Source organism: Clinocottus analis, unplaced genomic scaffold, assembly GCF_023055335.1.
Source record: "Clinocottus analis isolate CAN_PGR_092001 unplaced genomic scaffold, fCliAna1.0.p SCAF_6, whole genome shotgun sequence".
NCBI classification, from domain to species: domain Eukaryota; kingdom Metazoa; phylum Chordata; class Actinopteri; order Perciformes; family Cottidae; genus Clinocottus; species Clinocottus analis.
Window position 1 is genome coordinate 5,581,230 of NW_027176218.1, and position 14,441 is coordinate 5,595,670.

The window sequence follows — 14,441 nt, forward strand, 5'->3', positions numbered from 1 at the left end:
CACCCCATTTTTAGAGCTGCTCTGAATGGGGGCGCTCACTCGTCAAGCAGAAATAGCGGGCATCCTAATTGCTGTCTGGCCTCATGAGGACCGAATACTGAATATTTCCATCTACAATCTCCGAGCTGTCAGGGTGTCTGGTTTTTATGCGCCATCTTCGCCGTCTCTATCGCTTTCCTGAAGTATTTTCTGGGTTATTCGTACCAGATGGTTGTCTCGCCGCGTGCGTGCATCAGTGTTTCTCGCTCGCCGTCTTCTCTTCGCCTCGGCCTCGGCCTCGGCCTCCACTTCACGGCAGCTCTAAAAGTAATTCCTCTGTTTACAGGTTGAAGAGTTGCGCTGCATTCCGTCCGTGTGAGCGTTTGACAAAAGCTTTGGGTGAAATCCATTTCAGTTGCGGAGTTCAATTTGTTTGCAATGTGTTCACCAGGCCATGAAATGCAACGAGGAAGCTGCTCGGTGCACTGAGAGCTCTTGTGTCGAAGTCTAAATGGTCTTTATGTTCTGGGAGAAATATTGAGTTCTACACCACATGCTGTGGCTGTATTGATTCACCTTTGTGTCAACACTCTCTGAAGTTTTTTTGGTGCCATTTCGTAGCACCTTTTTGTAACCATGACTATGATCCCAAACCAGTAGAGATCGGTAACTATGTTCTCCAACAGAACTTTGCTAACATGCTTTCTTCTTTCCACTCCACCCCCCCCCCCCCCCCGCCCTTCTCGCCCCGTCCCTCTGCAGTGTTCAGTGAGTTGTGGTCGGGGGACCAAGCAGCGAGAGGTAGCCTGTGTTTATCAGAACCAAACCAAAATAGAGGAGGAACACTGCGGTCATCTGCTTCGGCCGCGGACGCAGAAGGCCTGTCGGGCGCGGGGATGCCCCAGTTGGAAGGCCAACAGGTGGAAGGAGGTATGCTTTCTCTTCTCCCCCATTTCCTCGAGCTCACGAAATAGCCCCCGGCTCCCTCATGGGGACCACACTCACACTAACTCCTGCTAGCAGCTGAAACACAAGCCCCTAACACAGCTGAAGGGTTCCCAGAGGTTGCAGATGCAGGACACTTACACACAGCAGTCAGCACTCCGTTTATTCTTGGTCTAGAGTCATGTGTCTTTTCAACAAGCGTGAGCTAAACACAGCAGGCGAGCTTTGTTTATGCAGTGCACTTGACGTGAGGTTAGATAAGTTTGAAATATTAAGACAAAGTGTCGGAACGGTCGTGAAGCGCAATCTCCAGAACAGCTTCTCATCGGACCACACACTGACCAGCATGTTTCAAAGGGGGCGCACACTGCATGACACACACACACGCACAAGCTCAAGTCACATGCTTTGCACTGAATTTCACAAATAATTAGCGTGTTGCTCAAAACACGGCATCTTAATGAAACACAGGGTTGCAGCTGATGCCGCCTCGCTCGGCCCCCCCATACAGATGAATGCACGACGTTAAGAATGACACACGTCCTGAAGCACAGCAGGTTTCTGTACCCTGGCACACTGACAGGCTAAAAGGCCACGCATGGGGGAGTCGCTAGGGGGGTGAAGTCACAGTCGAGGGCGGAGTCAACCACACAGCCGCAAGAGCTGCTCACAAAAGGAGACGCATGCAACAGTTTTGGCTCAAAGTCATCTCGAAATCCCTCAGGGACAAACATATTCAGAGCCAAATGTATGTTGCGTCAAAAGAGCAGAATGAGAGGAATGATTGGTTGTTCTTCGTCATGCTCTGTCAGATTACTCTGAGGAGCGAGAATACACACAATAAATGCAAAGCGCGCGCACTGGTTGCCTCTTAAACCTGCAATCAGGGGTTGTTGTTTTTGGCCATTGTTGCTTGGGAAACATCTGGAACTCAGCACAGACATATTATCAACTTATAAGTGTGTATTGCTAAGTCAGAGTGAGAACGAACCAAACAGTCGAGTTGTTGAAGCACTAAAACAATGATTAGAGAGACGGCGTGAAGCTCTTTGATTATTTGTGGGTTTGCTTATTAGAGACAAACCCAAACTTAATATATGCTACTTAGTGAAGCAAAACTTAAGTTGCCCTTGGAAAGTCCTTTCTGGCAGAAAGATCCAGGAGTAGCAGTGGTATCACCCGCAGGCTGAACAATGCTTCCTGATCCCCTCTTTTTTTTTTTTTTTAAATGCATAAGATATTCTTTAAAAAAAATGTACCATATCTTGTTTTTAAATCTACCATATCCCTCCTTCTTCCCAAGTACCGTCCTCCTCCATTCCACACTCTTTGAGCTCTCTCTCTCTCTCTCTCTCTCTCTCTCTCTCTCTCTCTCTCTCTCTCTCTCTCTCTCTCTCTCTCTCTCTCTCTCTCTCTCTCTCTCTCTCTCTCCTTTCTCTCTCACACTAGTGTCTGGAAGCAATCATCTTCCTCTGCATACCACCAGCAACCATAAAATTCTCAACTAGGGCATAAATACATGTTTTGTATCTTAATAATCATGCTTGTGACAACTTTGAAACCTCAGCGCCCACTGTTAGTTATTCCACAGCTCCCCGACCCTCTCAGTCACCTCTGACTGGGGGTGTAATGTCAGAGGAGCTGGGGAGCTGTGGACTGCACGTTGAACCAAGGACACAAGAATAGTATCCATCATTTGACTGGTTATGTGTAATGCTGTGCACTTATATGTTAAATTAAATATTTTAGATTGCTGTTACAGAGTTTTCTCATCCAACTTACACTCGAGTTATCTAGCTATGCAGATAGTTCTGAGTTTTAGCTTTGTTCATACATATTTCTCAACTATCCATTCCTGAAATATCTGCCTTCCCCCTATTATAATTGAGGTGAATGGAATGTTGTTTGTGTTTTTAATATATATATATATATATATATATATATATATATATATATATATATATATATATATATATATATATATATATATATATTCCTGTTTCATTGGATAATCTACAGAAATAGGGACTATTTCTTCAGTAGAAAGTAGCTCCAAAGACAAATGTGTTCATCTGTTATGGACAGTTTTTTTTAAAGGCTGTGAGCATCACAAATCCAAATCCATCAAAATCAATTGTCTTGAAGGGTCTTACTTCCTGGGCAAAAAGCAAAAAAAGTTGATTAAGTCTGGTGGGACTCACTCAACACCACGATGAAATCCTACCGCCTCTGACAGAAGGACTGCTAGTCTTTAGCGAGAATACAGGATCAGGTTTCAAAGTGGACAGTTATGTTCATGCTTTGTAAGATTTATAAAAAAAAAAAAAGTCAGATTTCCTGTGGTGCTTTTTGTTCTCTTTCCAAACTCAAGTCCTTGCTCCCTTCGTATTCAACCACACACACACACTCCCTAGTGATAACACACAACCACAGCTAGAAACGAAGACCATAAATACATCTGGACGTTTTTGTGAAATTTAATATTTACTGAATAATGCACAGATATTGTGAAATCGCTGAGGCCTGTCTGACTCTGTTCTTTGAGCTCTGTAGGAGAGGAATCAGGCTGATCAGCTCAAGCCTTACAGAGCGCTTCCTCTGTATGCAGGTATGCTTCTCAAAGCACATCAAAGAGATGTTTGAGATAGACCTTTGTGTGACCCCCAGATGTGCGTCGCAACAAAGAAGCGACAAACTGGCATTGGATTTTTTAAGTACATTGGTTAGAGGCAGCAAAGCAGTGAAACTCACACTGCAGCCCAAACAAACATGTTGATATATTGTCTCATACAAGTAAGTCTATAAAATGAAGCAGATGAAAGAAGAAATAACACAATTCTTCTCTTACAAATGACAGCTTGAGTTCATCAGCAATGAAACACACCTTTTCTTAATTATACACACATAGTGATTTTGCTGATGTGGCGCTATTTAGTTAGAAAACGTGTTTTCTAGCACATCAACCATCAACAATTCAAAGATTAACTATAAGACGTGTTTATTTTGGGCCATATTATTCTTGTTGCAGTACCGTAGTCAGCCACTTGGAGAAAATGCTGCAAGTACAGATGGACGAAAATCAAGGCAGCCGAGGCCACAGTATCCTGACTTTTTGTCTAATAGTATTGGTCAAACTTTCTAAACACAGGATACAACATGTGTGATTGTGCACCGGGCTGCAGACTGTTTCAAAGCACAACAGATGATGTTTCTCATTCAGATGTGCGTTCTGTTTCGGTTTCATTAGTGTTCGGTCACCTGTGGCGTCGGAGCGCAGGAGCGAGATGTTTACTGCAGACTGAAAGGCACGGGTCAGGTCAGAGAGGATCTGTGTGACGCTCACCAGCGCCTCGCCATCGTCCGGCCATGCCAATCTGAAGAATGCATCACCCATTACGCTTGGGTCGCCGGTGAATGGGAAGAAGTAAGTACTGACTCATTCTCTCTCTCTCTCTTCCTCTTTACAAGTTCCCCATGAGCAGATGTCTAACCATCTCATTAAGGTTTTTATAGGCTGAGATCTCCGCTCTCTCTCTCTGTGTCTCTCCACCGTTAAAAGGACGACCTGCAGGTACCCCCTCTCTCTCTCTCACATCAATCGTGAGGGCTTTTGGTGATTACCATCAGTCGGCAAATCATATCAAACCTCAGAGGACTCACGGCCATCGTCCCTTTTGTCCCGCTGAATATCACTGTTCTGTGTCACGCTATGGCGGATCGCTGTTTCCTTTGCTCATCTTTCTTTAATGACCCGGGCTTTGTCCTTGGCTGTGAGGCGTAAAAGAGGGGCACCATGTAGGGACATAGCGCTGTGGCCTTCTAGTGCAGAATGTTTGCAGTGTTCAGATTCCTGTCTGTGGAGCCTCAAGAATGTCCAGCCTTCTTTCTGTCACACTTTGGCCCTGACTTTGTACATGAATAAACTTGAAGAATCTTGTCCATATCATTACTTCTAAATTATCCTATAAACCCGTACTGAGCCCACGGGAGAACAGCTTAACTTTTATCTTTTATGGCAACAATTTCAACCAGAACACATGTTTGGGATTTTGCTTCTTGAGAGCCAATGTCTGCATTGTCACACAACACTTCGTGTTCTCCACCGCTGCATAATGCAACGCGTCTATTCGGAAAGCTTAAGAGGCCAGCCGGAGTCTGAGAAGTCAAAGATGTTGTACAACACTGCCCCCCCTCTGCCAACTCTTCTTCACTCTTACTGGTGTCTACTTTCTGCTAAATTGTCCTTGCAGTGTAATGCAACATGTGGAGAAGGCGCGAGGAGCAGAAAGGTGGGGTGCATGGGCCCCGCGATGACACCCGTCCAGGATGATTACTGTAAACCATCGCCCCGGCCGCCATCGCACCAGGCCTGCAAAGGCGCTCCCTGCCACTACACGTGGATGACGGGGGAATGGTCACAGGTAGGAAGCGAAGAAGCAATACACAAATACAGCGAATAAAGATAGTGAAAGATGCTCATCTTAATTTCTCAGAGCCCAATGTGACCTCATCAGGTTATTTGTTTCATTACAATATATTCTCATTAATAGCACACTGAGGACGATAGGAATAAATCCCGGTTTGTATTTGACATTACTGCCCTGTGCAAACCTTTACTCGTGCCCGTCTTTAGTAACCGTCCCGTGTGCTTGTGTCCGTGTGCGGCTCAGTGCTCTGCCAGCTGCGGTGTGGGCTTCCAGCAGCGTGTCGTCTCCTGCTCCGCGACGCCCTCCTCTCGGGCTCGGCGGCCGTATGCTGCCGCCCCGTCCTCCTCTGCCGGCACCCACTGCCCCGAGCCCCACCCTCCTGGCTCCCGGCCCTGCCTCCTCAGAGACTGCCCACACACCACCTACTGGAAAGTCGGCCCATGGAGCAAGGTGAAACAGAAAGCGCTTTTTACGCTGTGAGCGATCCTCTCAAGTATAATTGATATTTCCACACACAAAAAAAAGAAAGTTGAACGACTTGTGCGTTCGGATTTGGATCTGGCTGCATCTTATTTAGCTGTGGGATTGAAGGCTGTTTCTGTGTGTGCCAGTGTTCACAGACCTGTGGGGCCGCAGTGATGGAGCGCAGAGTGGAGTGTGTGACCTCCAGAGGTCAAGCGTCCAAACATTGCCGTCCTTCAGAAAGGCCGGAGTCTCAAGCTGCATGTCAAGTCAGAGAATGTGAGCGCAAACTCATTCTCTTTCCTCTCATCTCTTCTCCTCTCTTTTTGGCTGTTAAGTACATAACTCTAAAAGTCTACCATCTCATCCAGGTCGTGCTCGCGGGCAACCAGGAGTTTGTAGAGTGATGGCCTTTAATTGACTGTATACGGCAATATCCACCGTATCTGATTGTGTTTACAGAAATTCCACATTTTGCTTTGTTTTAACACATCAAGCATAACAGCGACCTCAACTTGAAGCCTCTCGGAGCGATTACTTAGTGGAACAATAAATAGAGAGTCAGCGATTTTCAACATGTTGTGAAATGGCCAGTCTGTCAAAACGCCTCAGGGGTGTGTGCTGGGGCCAAGGCGGCCTTCATTGTGAACTTGCAAGCTCTGAAAAAACCCGGCAGCAGGCCAAAGGTTGTAGGTTCGCTCCCCCACATTTCAGATGTTTCAGTACTTGCGCATTGGGCTGTTCATTCCCGACTTGGCTTCTGCCAAGTCAGGCACTGTCGAAATTAAAATGATATGCTCGGGTGACAGCCAGTTCTGCGGTCAAGTATTAATACTAATCAGCTAATCAGCTTGATATGAGCTCTACAGCACTCTGGGAAAACAGAGAGGAGGCAACACAAATAATGAGATGTCGACGGCAGCTCTCAGTTAAGAAGACGAGAGCCAGGATACAGGCGCCTCTTATAAAGATGCGTTTAATTTATTACCTTGTGCAATCTGTCTTGCATTTGTTGACAGCAGAGCCATTGACCTTTTTGCAGAAGTAGAGTTCATGTCAAAGTTTCTTGTTTCCTTGCCGTTGAACTGAAACCTCTCCTTCCTCCCGACATGTTTCTTCACCCAGGCCAATTATTCGCTTCATGCCGAGATATCCAGATAAGGCTGGGCGTGAAGATAGACGGGGAATACTATCTCAAAGTGAAGTCCCGGATACTGCAGGTGTGCCTGTCCTGTCAGAAACGCTCCTCCACACCCCATCACTCGACCTTCCGCTTCCCCACAGCCCCTCGTTCATTGTCACATTGTGTGTTTGGCTCCAGATTTACTGTGCTGAGATGCAGACTGATTTCCCCAAGGAGTATGTGACCTTGCGCAGCGGTCAGACGGACAACTACTCTGAGGTGTATGGGCACAGGTGTGTATAATGCACTTGAGCTGCGACTCAGCGGTCATGTGATGTGTAAATCAGAATGACTGTGCTGCAGCATGTGAATACAGTGTTTGTCGGAGTGCTCAGTGTCCTGTGTTTGTCTTGAATGTGTCCTGATGCTTCTCGTTGTTCATACAAAGGTTGCTGAACCCCTTTGAATGTCCGTTTAACGGCAGCCGAAGACAGGACTGCGACTGCAGGAATGACTACTCAGCAGCTGGATACACGCTCTTCCACAAAGTCCGTCTGGACCTGAGCTCCCTGAGGATAATGAGTGAGCAATTACTGTGTGATTGCCTTCCTCTCGTCTACTGTAATGAGACCACACATCGGTGTTGTTTTAACCCTCAGACGCCTCGTCCCTTTCGTGCTTAATACCACCTCGTCACAACGCGGCATGTGCTGCTCCCCCACACACTTTCTGCTGAAGTCAGATCGATGACCTTTCGGTGCAAGGCGGTCACGTCGCTGGGCGGCGGACTTGAAACCGGGCCTCTCGGCACACACACGTGAGGCCCAAGAATAAAGGAATGCGTGCGTGCAACACGCAGACATGCGTGTCCGCTCTCAGGCACAGACAGACAATATGTGATGCGGTCGCGCACATTTTTTGCTTTGGCGAGCACACAGGAACTGGAGACGCAAGCGCACACACACACACACACACACACACACACACACACACACACACACACACACACCCGTGCATGCAGTTGCATCAATATCAAACACTTACTCAGACTAGCATGCGAGCGATCACACGTTCACAGACACGCGAAGATGCTCACATCTTCAGGCCATACTCCTCTGCTCATTATTATAGTCAGCTCCACCTTCCCTGTTGCGTCCAAGTATGCCTTTGATTAGACTATTTGGATTAGTGAACAGTGTGTGTGTGTGTGTGTGTGTGTGTGTGTGTGTGTGTGTGCTGAGGGGAAGTTGGATCAGAACCTACCCACTCATCCTCCCATCCTCTTCGTCTGGTCTGGGTCCCGACAGCACATGTTCCCACCCCCCTCTGCATGGTACTCATTTGGCAGCTTGAAGAGAGCCGAGGGGGGGATAATGGGTTCAAGATGAAGGGAAGCCTCTCGTGAACTTTATCATCGTTTTATACAGGCCCACGTGAAGGGAGGGCAGGGAAAGATACTGGTCATGGTTCCCATGTGTGACAACGGCGGGTAAATGGTAAGGAACAGGAGAGTCCGGGAAACAAGGTTTAGATTGAGTCACTGATTTAAAATGTAAAACAGAGATCTGATTTACATGAAACCAGATCCTCACAAATCTGCTGTAACTTGGGGATATGCTGAATCCGATTCATCATGGATCCGATTCATGGAGTCACACGCTCAAAGCGTCAGACATCTTTTATCAACTCTTTTCTCTCTTTTGCACAAAACATTTCGGCGGTCAATATATAATCGCTACGCATGATAGCCAATAGGACTTTGAAGGTCATTCTGTGATTTTCACGATATTCAGAACAATATTCAGAACTTTGCAATGTAAAATCATTTAAAATGTTACTAGATTTGCTTGGGGATTTTAAGGTTGTCGAGTTCATGGGCACATTGACTACAATATTCCAAAGCTCAATGGAAGAAGTTTTGTGTTAGAAAGAGAAAAACATCTGGCGATGTGACAGAAGTAACATCAACCCTGCAATAAAAACTGACTTGCATAAACTGCAACTGCAGATGCTCTTTGTAGCTGTTTACCTTCGAGCAGCTGTCCTCCATCTATGTTTACTTCTGCTGTTGCACATTGTGACTCTAGATGTGTATCTCTGCTGTTTACCAGTCACAGACCTCCAGTTTTCCCAGACTCTTCTTGGTCGACCTGTGCCCTTTGCTACGGCGGGAGATTGTTATAGTGCAGCCAAGTGTCCACAGGTTGGTGAAATACTTTAAATTATAACCTCCAAGAAATGTTTCCTGTGTCCCATTTTGTTCCATATGTTTGTTAGTGGCCTGAAAATCAAAGAAAAGACTTCTTTGCAATAACTAACTACCTGTAACTACAGGGGAAAACACCATGACTTCGGCAATAACTTCCAACTCCTCTATTACTCTAATCAAGGTGCTCAACACATTGTAGTAAATAAATAAGAGCTAAAAAAATAAATCAAATCTTATTCATGTTATTTTCAGGGCCAGTTCAGCATTAATCTGATTGGCACTGGCCTCAAAGTGGCTGAGGAAACCAAGTGGACAACACAGGGCAACTATGTTTCCATCAAAGTTCACAGATCTGAGGTAAGAGGCTAACAGGAGACTTATATAACAGCACGCCCGAGGCTATTTGACTCTTAAGGAATGGATTATGTAATAGATATAGTGTTGTATTTGTGCTGAATGTCATCGGAATTTCCATGTTTTTCCATTATTTCTGTCTGATTCACTAAAGAGGAATCCCCACTGACATTTATGAAGCGTTCATTCTCTGCGTAAAAAGCTGCCCTTTGCCCACTCTTTCCTTTCTCGTTTGTCTTTGTCTGTAGGACGGAACAAGAATCTACGGCCGCTGTGGTGGTTTCTGTGGGAAGTGCATTCCCCAGGCTCACAACGGCCTACTCCTTCAAGTCCGCTGAGGGCCATGCAGGGACCAAACCCCTAAACTATTCTGAAGACTAGCCCAGAAACATGCAATAACAGTGATTTGTTGGACCCCTTCGTCATCTGTAAGTGTGCTGGAGGAGCATTCAACAGTGGTCATCCGACTGAAACATACCCACTTCCCAAATGGCAGCTAAAGCATACGAGGACACTACAGTACTGTGCAGTGTTACAAGGCCACTGTCTGGTCCTTCATCCAAACTGCTAACTTTGAAGAAGAGCTATATTTGCATGCCAACAGTGTTGCAATCGCTTTCAAAAACGTCTGTGCTTTGGAACCTACAATGTTTGTTTTTATCTGATACTTTTGTGCATTTATTTAGCATCAAACAAAGGGATACAACATTTGAAAACACTGGGAAAGCAACTACGTTGACAGTAGAAAAACCTAGTACTTTAAGGAAAAGATTCTCATCTTTAAAAAAAACATATGGCTATCTTGTGAAGTGAAGCATATTCTATGAAAGAACATACGCCTGGTAAAATACTTTTTTACAGAATTAACTTGCAATCAAAAAGGCAGTATAACAATTAATATACTGTATGTTTGTATTAACGTTTGCTATCCTCTGGTAAAAAGAAGTGCTCCAAACAGACATTGAAATAGTAAGTGAGGACTGGATGTATTATTTTTCAGTCGATTGGTTAATTTAAAAAAGAAGTTGTACAAAAATATTGCATTTTTCAAGACTAGTACATGAACTACACTGCAGATCATCTTCGCCTTTAAAAAGTTTAAAGGAAATGTTTGACGTTTTGGTATTTTCTCTCTACTTTTTTGTCTGGAGTTGGATGAGAAGATATCACTCATTTGTTTACGGTGACTGTGAGGCGACCACCAGCAGCCGGTTAGCTTAGCTTAACACAAAGACTGGATACAGATAGCCTGGCGCTGTCTGAAGTTACAAAAGCTGGGTACCAGCAGTTCTCGCGCTCATGAATTAACATGTAACATTAGTCTTGCATCTTTACCTTTGCACTAAGATTACCACTGTTGTAAGTCGATATGCTAAGCTAAACTCACTGGCTACTGGCTGTAGCTTCACATTTAGCTTCCCGACATGAGTGGCATCCATCTTCTCATTGTACTCTCCGCAAGAAAGTGAATATTTGTGTTTTTCAAAACGTTGAACTTTTCCTTTAGCAGTGCAAGACTTAAAGAAAGTGTAAGCTTGCATCTAACTACTGATATGACCTGCCTTATGTCCGAGGTCAAACTTCAGGAGAGCACGAGGAGCCTTTAGAACAACTACAGATCATTTTAGTTTTCATTGTTGTGTATTTCTAAAGTCTGTCTGCTGTCTGTTGTCAGGTATTTCACAAAACTACTATTGCAAATACAGTCCACTGACTGATGTATAACTGTCACATAGAGACCGAATAAATAGTGCTGTGAGAAAGAAATAGCTGAAATATTACAATATTTCCTGGTGTTTGAGTACAGTATGAAAGCCTTCTGTGGCTTTTTTAAACTATGAGGATTCGGTTACTTTTAGATTGTTTTTCTTTAGCGACGCCACACAAACAAGTTGTTATCTGTTACACCATGACACAGTATCAGGTGTGAAGTCTCATCTAACACCCTCCAATGGGCCTACTGTAGGTACCTGCAACCCCTACCTCTTACAAACATCTATACTCTACTGAGATATGTGTTGTAATATATTTATGTTGACCATATTTATTCTGTAATGACTGTAGATATGTTCTATGTTTTAAGGTACAATGACTACTACCAGTGGAGAAGCCATTGTCTGTTTGTTGTTGTTTTTTTTGTCCTTTGTCTGCTTTGCTAAACAAGTATTAGCCTACTACTATATGTAGTGTTTAACCACTAACCTGAAATGAGGATCTTTTGAATGGTGCTTTTGAACTACTGGAATTACTTCTGACCTTGAGAAGAAAAACACTGACTTTTGGCTTTTTTGGTGGATTTAGGAACTGCCTATAATGCATGTAACGGTCCTCTCTCTAATGTAGCTGAAGATCTAGCTGTAAGGTTGCCAGATATGTCAGATAAACCACTGCATGAGGAAATCTGCCCTTCAGTAGTACTTAACTCATCACAAATGACTTTCAACATGACCACTACAACTACCAACCTAACATGCTGGTACTCTGATGTTAAGCTTTAACCAAAGTTAGAACGTAGATGCAGATTTTTCTCTTCTCAGACAATGCCGCTTCTTTTTGATTTAAAGAATGGCTGAAAAATGAATACGTCAATGAGCAGCTAGAAAACCTTTGTTCCATCATTTGTTTTCATGATGGGCAATTGTTCTATGAGGTCTGTATCAGAAATTTAAAGAATACTTGATGCACTATGTGCCATACATGTTGTAGAAATGTAATCCTTTTTTGTTGTTGTAATAACCGTTAAGATTTGTAACTTATGATATATGTGTATTTTTAATATTCATACTTGAATTGTAAACAGTGTGCTATATTGAATGGGCATTGGTACTGACTAGAGGAACGGTGTGCTTGTTTGCCATGCTTTATCCAAAGATGTTTTTAAGAATCATATGTACCTACAGTATGTATGTAGCTGGTGTAAAAGAAACGAATGATCGATTCTGGTGCTATGCTTTCTAATCGTTCCTATACTGTATGTCTTGCTACGATACTAACGCTGTTAAAAAAAATAAGTAATAATAAAAAATGCTTTTCAGCTGATTCACAGGTTCATTTATGGTGTGGGTCTGACCTTTTGGCCGTGAGAGAAACATCTCAACATGGGTGTCCACACTTGTTTGTACAGACATTGTCCTGGTCACCAGAGCAGGTTGACATTTTAGTATTTTGGGGAATTATCTCAACTACTTGCTGAATTGCCATAAAAAAAAACCCGGCTCCAAACACCAATGTTCCCCAAATGAATATCGCTGTGGTGACCCTCCGCTTTTTCATCTCGCGCCATCATGAAGCCAAAATACGGCAAACACTGTTCTTGCTAAACATCAGCGTGTTAGCATTGCCATTGCGAGCATGTTTAGCCTGCTGTTGTTAGCATTTAGCTTGGAGCCATTAGCATGGCTGTAGACTCTTAGTCTTCACAACATAAGAGTCCCACATGTTTTAAGAAACATGTGCTTAAATAACAATTTGTGTCTGACATATTTTTTACACAAAGATTTTCTAATAAAACGGTTTAAAATATACTCCTTTTCCTCAGTAAAATACTGTTTATTTCAAAGGTTTTACCGAGAAACAACTTGTCTCCCACTTCCCTGAAAAGCCCATGTAAGGCTACACGTCAGACTTATGTAAGTAAGTTGCATAATGGACCTCAAGTAGTTGTGGTGTCATAAACCCTGCTCAGATCTTAAACTATAAGCACATTCTCAGGTAACCTAAGACAAAATCCCCCTGTACCAAGGATCAAAAAGACCCTGCACATGCATCATTCTGGGTCAGTGAAGGTCAAACATCCAAGTGATGTCACGAAAGGAAGATTGTTTTGAATGGAGGGGGCCACATTACAATGAAGGAATGTTGTGAGTAAACCCCTTTTTTCTTTGTTATCACTATAGCAAAGTTTCTTCAAACCACAGAGAGGCCAGTTGATTAATAAAGAAGGGCAGCAGGTCACACTGACCGGGTGCTTGTGCTCACCACATTGTGGCTCCATGTGGATTCACTTAGTGGTGCAGGTTGCATTTCCACAACACGAGTTCAGCTCCACTTAGGAGACGTATAAACAGAGCAAATGCCTTTAAGTCCATTTCTCACTGAAGTACATATTCTTGCGTTCTGGAAACAGCTGAAGCTGTCAACTGCCTGATGACTCACCAAATTGTTATGTCAAATGAACGACTGAGGTAAGTTCCCACTAAGTTAGAGTCACGTCACCAAGAGGCGGAAAGTACCATTTCCAAGGAATTATGTCACCGAAATGAGTTGGAGATGAAGGTACAGGTACTTCTGCAAAAGGCAGACTGTTTATTATGCAAGCCACTCTTTCGGGGCTCATTGCACTGCTATAGCTTTGTACATTAAATGAAAACAGATACTTCAGATCCCTCAAGAGCTGCTTTGATTTCTTGCCAGAATCTTGCCTTAGTTCCTAAAATCTAATCTACGGATTTAGAAATGGACTGAAAAACGACAACAACTCCCTTCAAAAGCAGTTTTCCAGTGGAACCAAGCTGTGCTTAGGCCCTTCCAGATTCTCCAGGTTGAAGACAAGTTCGGAAAAAGCTGGCCTGTTTGCTGTGAGCATGAACCAGACACCTTTAATGACTTAGCTGAAAAACACAAACCTGCTCAGAGGATCCTCATAAAAGACTCTAATGATTGATGTTTACCATGAGGTGCTTTGAGGAAACAGGGCAGACATTCCACCGCTATCTGCAGCTGCAACCTGCACTACAGAGGGAATCCACAAACCACTAGTCACCTGGTTTGCACTGACGGACTGCAGCAACACACTTAATCGTTCAGGCACATTATGTACATGCTTACAAATTGTCAGAAGCTGTGCTTGTTTATTTGTTTTTCGTTAAACTAACCTGCATCCCAGAAGTGTTCTTTGTTGGTATCAGGTTAAATTGCAATATCATACCTGACATTAAAGTGT

At 43.9% G+C, this 14,441-nt stretch overlaps 1 protein-coding gene across 1 annotated transcript in view; it reads left to right on the top strand.

Annotated features, from left to right (window-relative positions):
• The window catches only part of LOC137803923 (A disintegrin and metalloproteinase with thrombospondin motifs 20), a 76,225-nt gene extending 63,723 nt beyond the window's left edge, over window positions 1–12,502 (top strand). The window contains exons 29-39 of the mRNA XM_068602776.1: window positions 742–909; window positions 4,172–4,348; window positions 5,175–5,345; window positions 5,595–5,801; window positions 5,963–6,092; window positions 6,939–7,033; window positions 7,135–7,229; window positions 7,385–7,518; window positions 9,048–9,139; window positions 9,398–9,502; window positions 9,748–12,502. Coding sequence (XP_068458877.1) covers window positions 742–909; window positions 4,172–4,348; window positions 5,175–5,345; window positions 5,595–5,801; window positions 5,963–6,092; window positions 6,939–7,033; window positions 7,135–7,229; window positions 7,385–7,518; window positions 9,048–9,139; window positions 9,398–9,502; window positions 9,748–9,837 — 1,464 coding nt within the window. The 3' untranslated portion in view covers window positions 9,838–12,502. The remainder of the gene's footprint in view (window positions 1–741; window positions 910–4,171; window positions 4,349–5,174; window positions 5,346–5,594; window positions 5,802–5,962; window positions 6,093–6,938; window positions 7,034–7,134; window positions 7,230–7,384; window positions 7,519–9,047; window positions 9,140–9,397; window positions 9,503–9,747) is intronic.
• The last annotated feature ends 1,939 nt before the right edge of the window (window positions 12,503–14,441 follow it).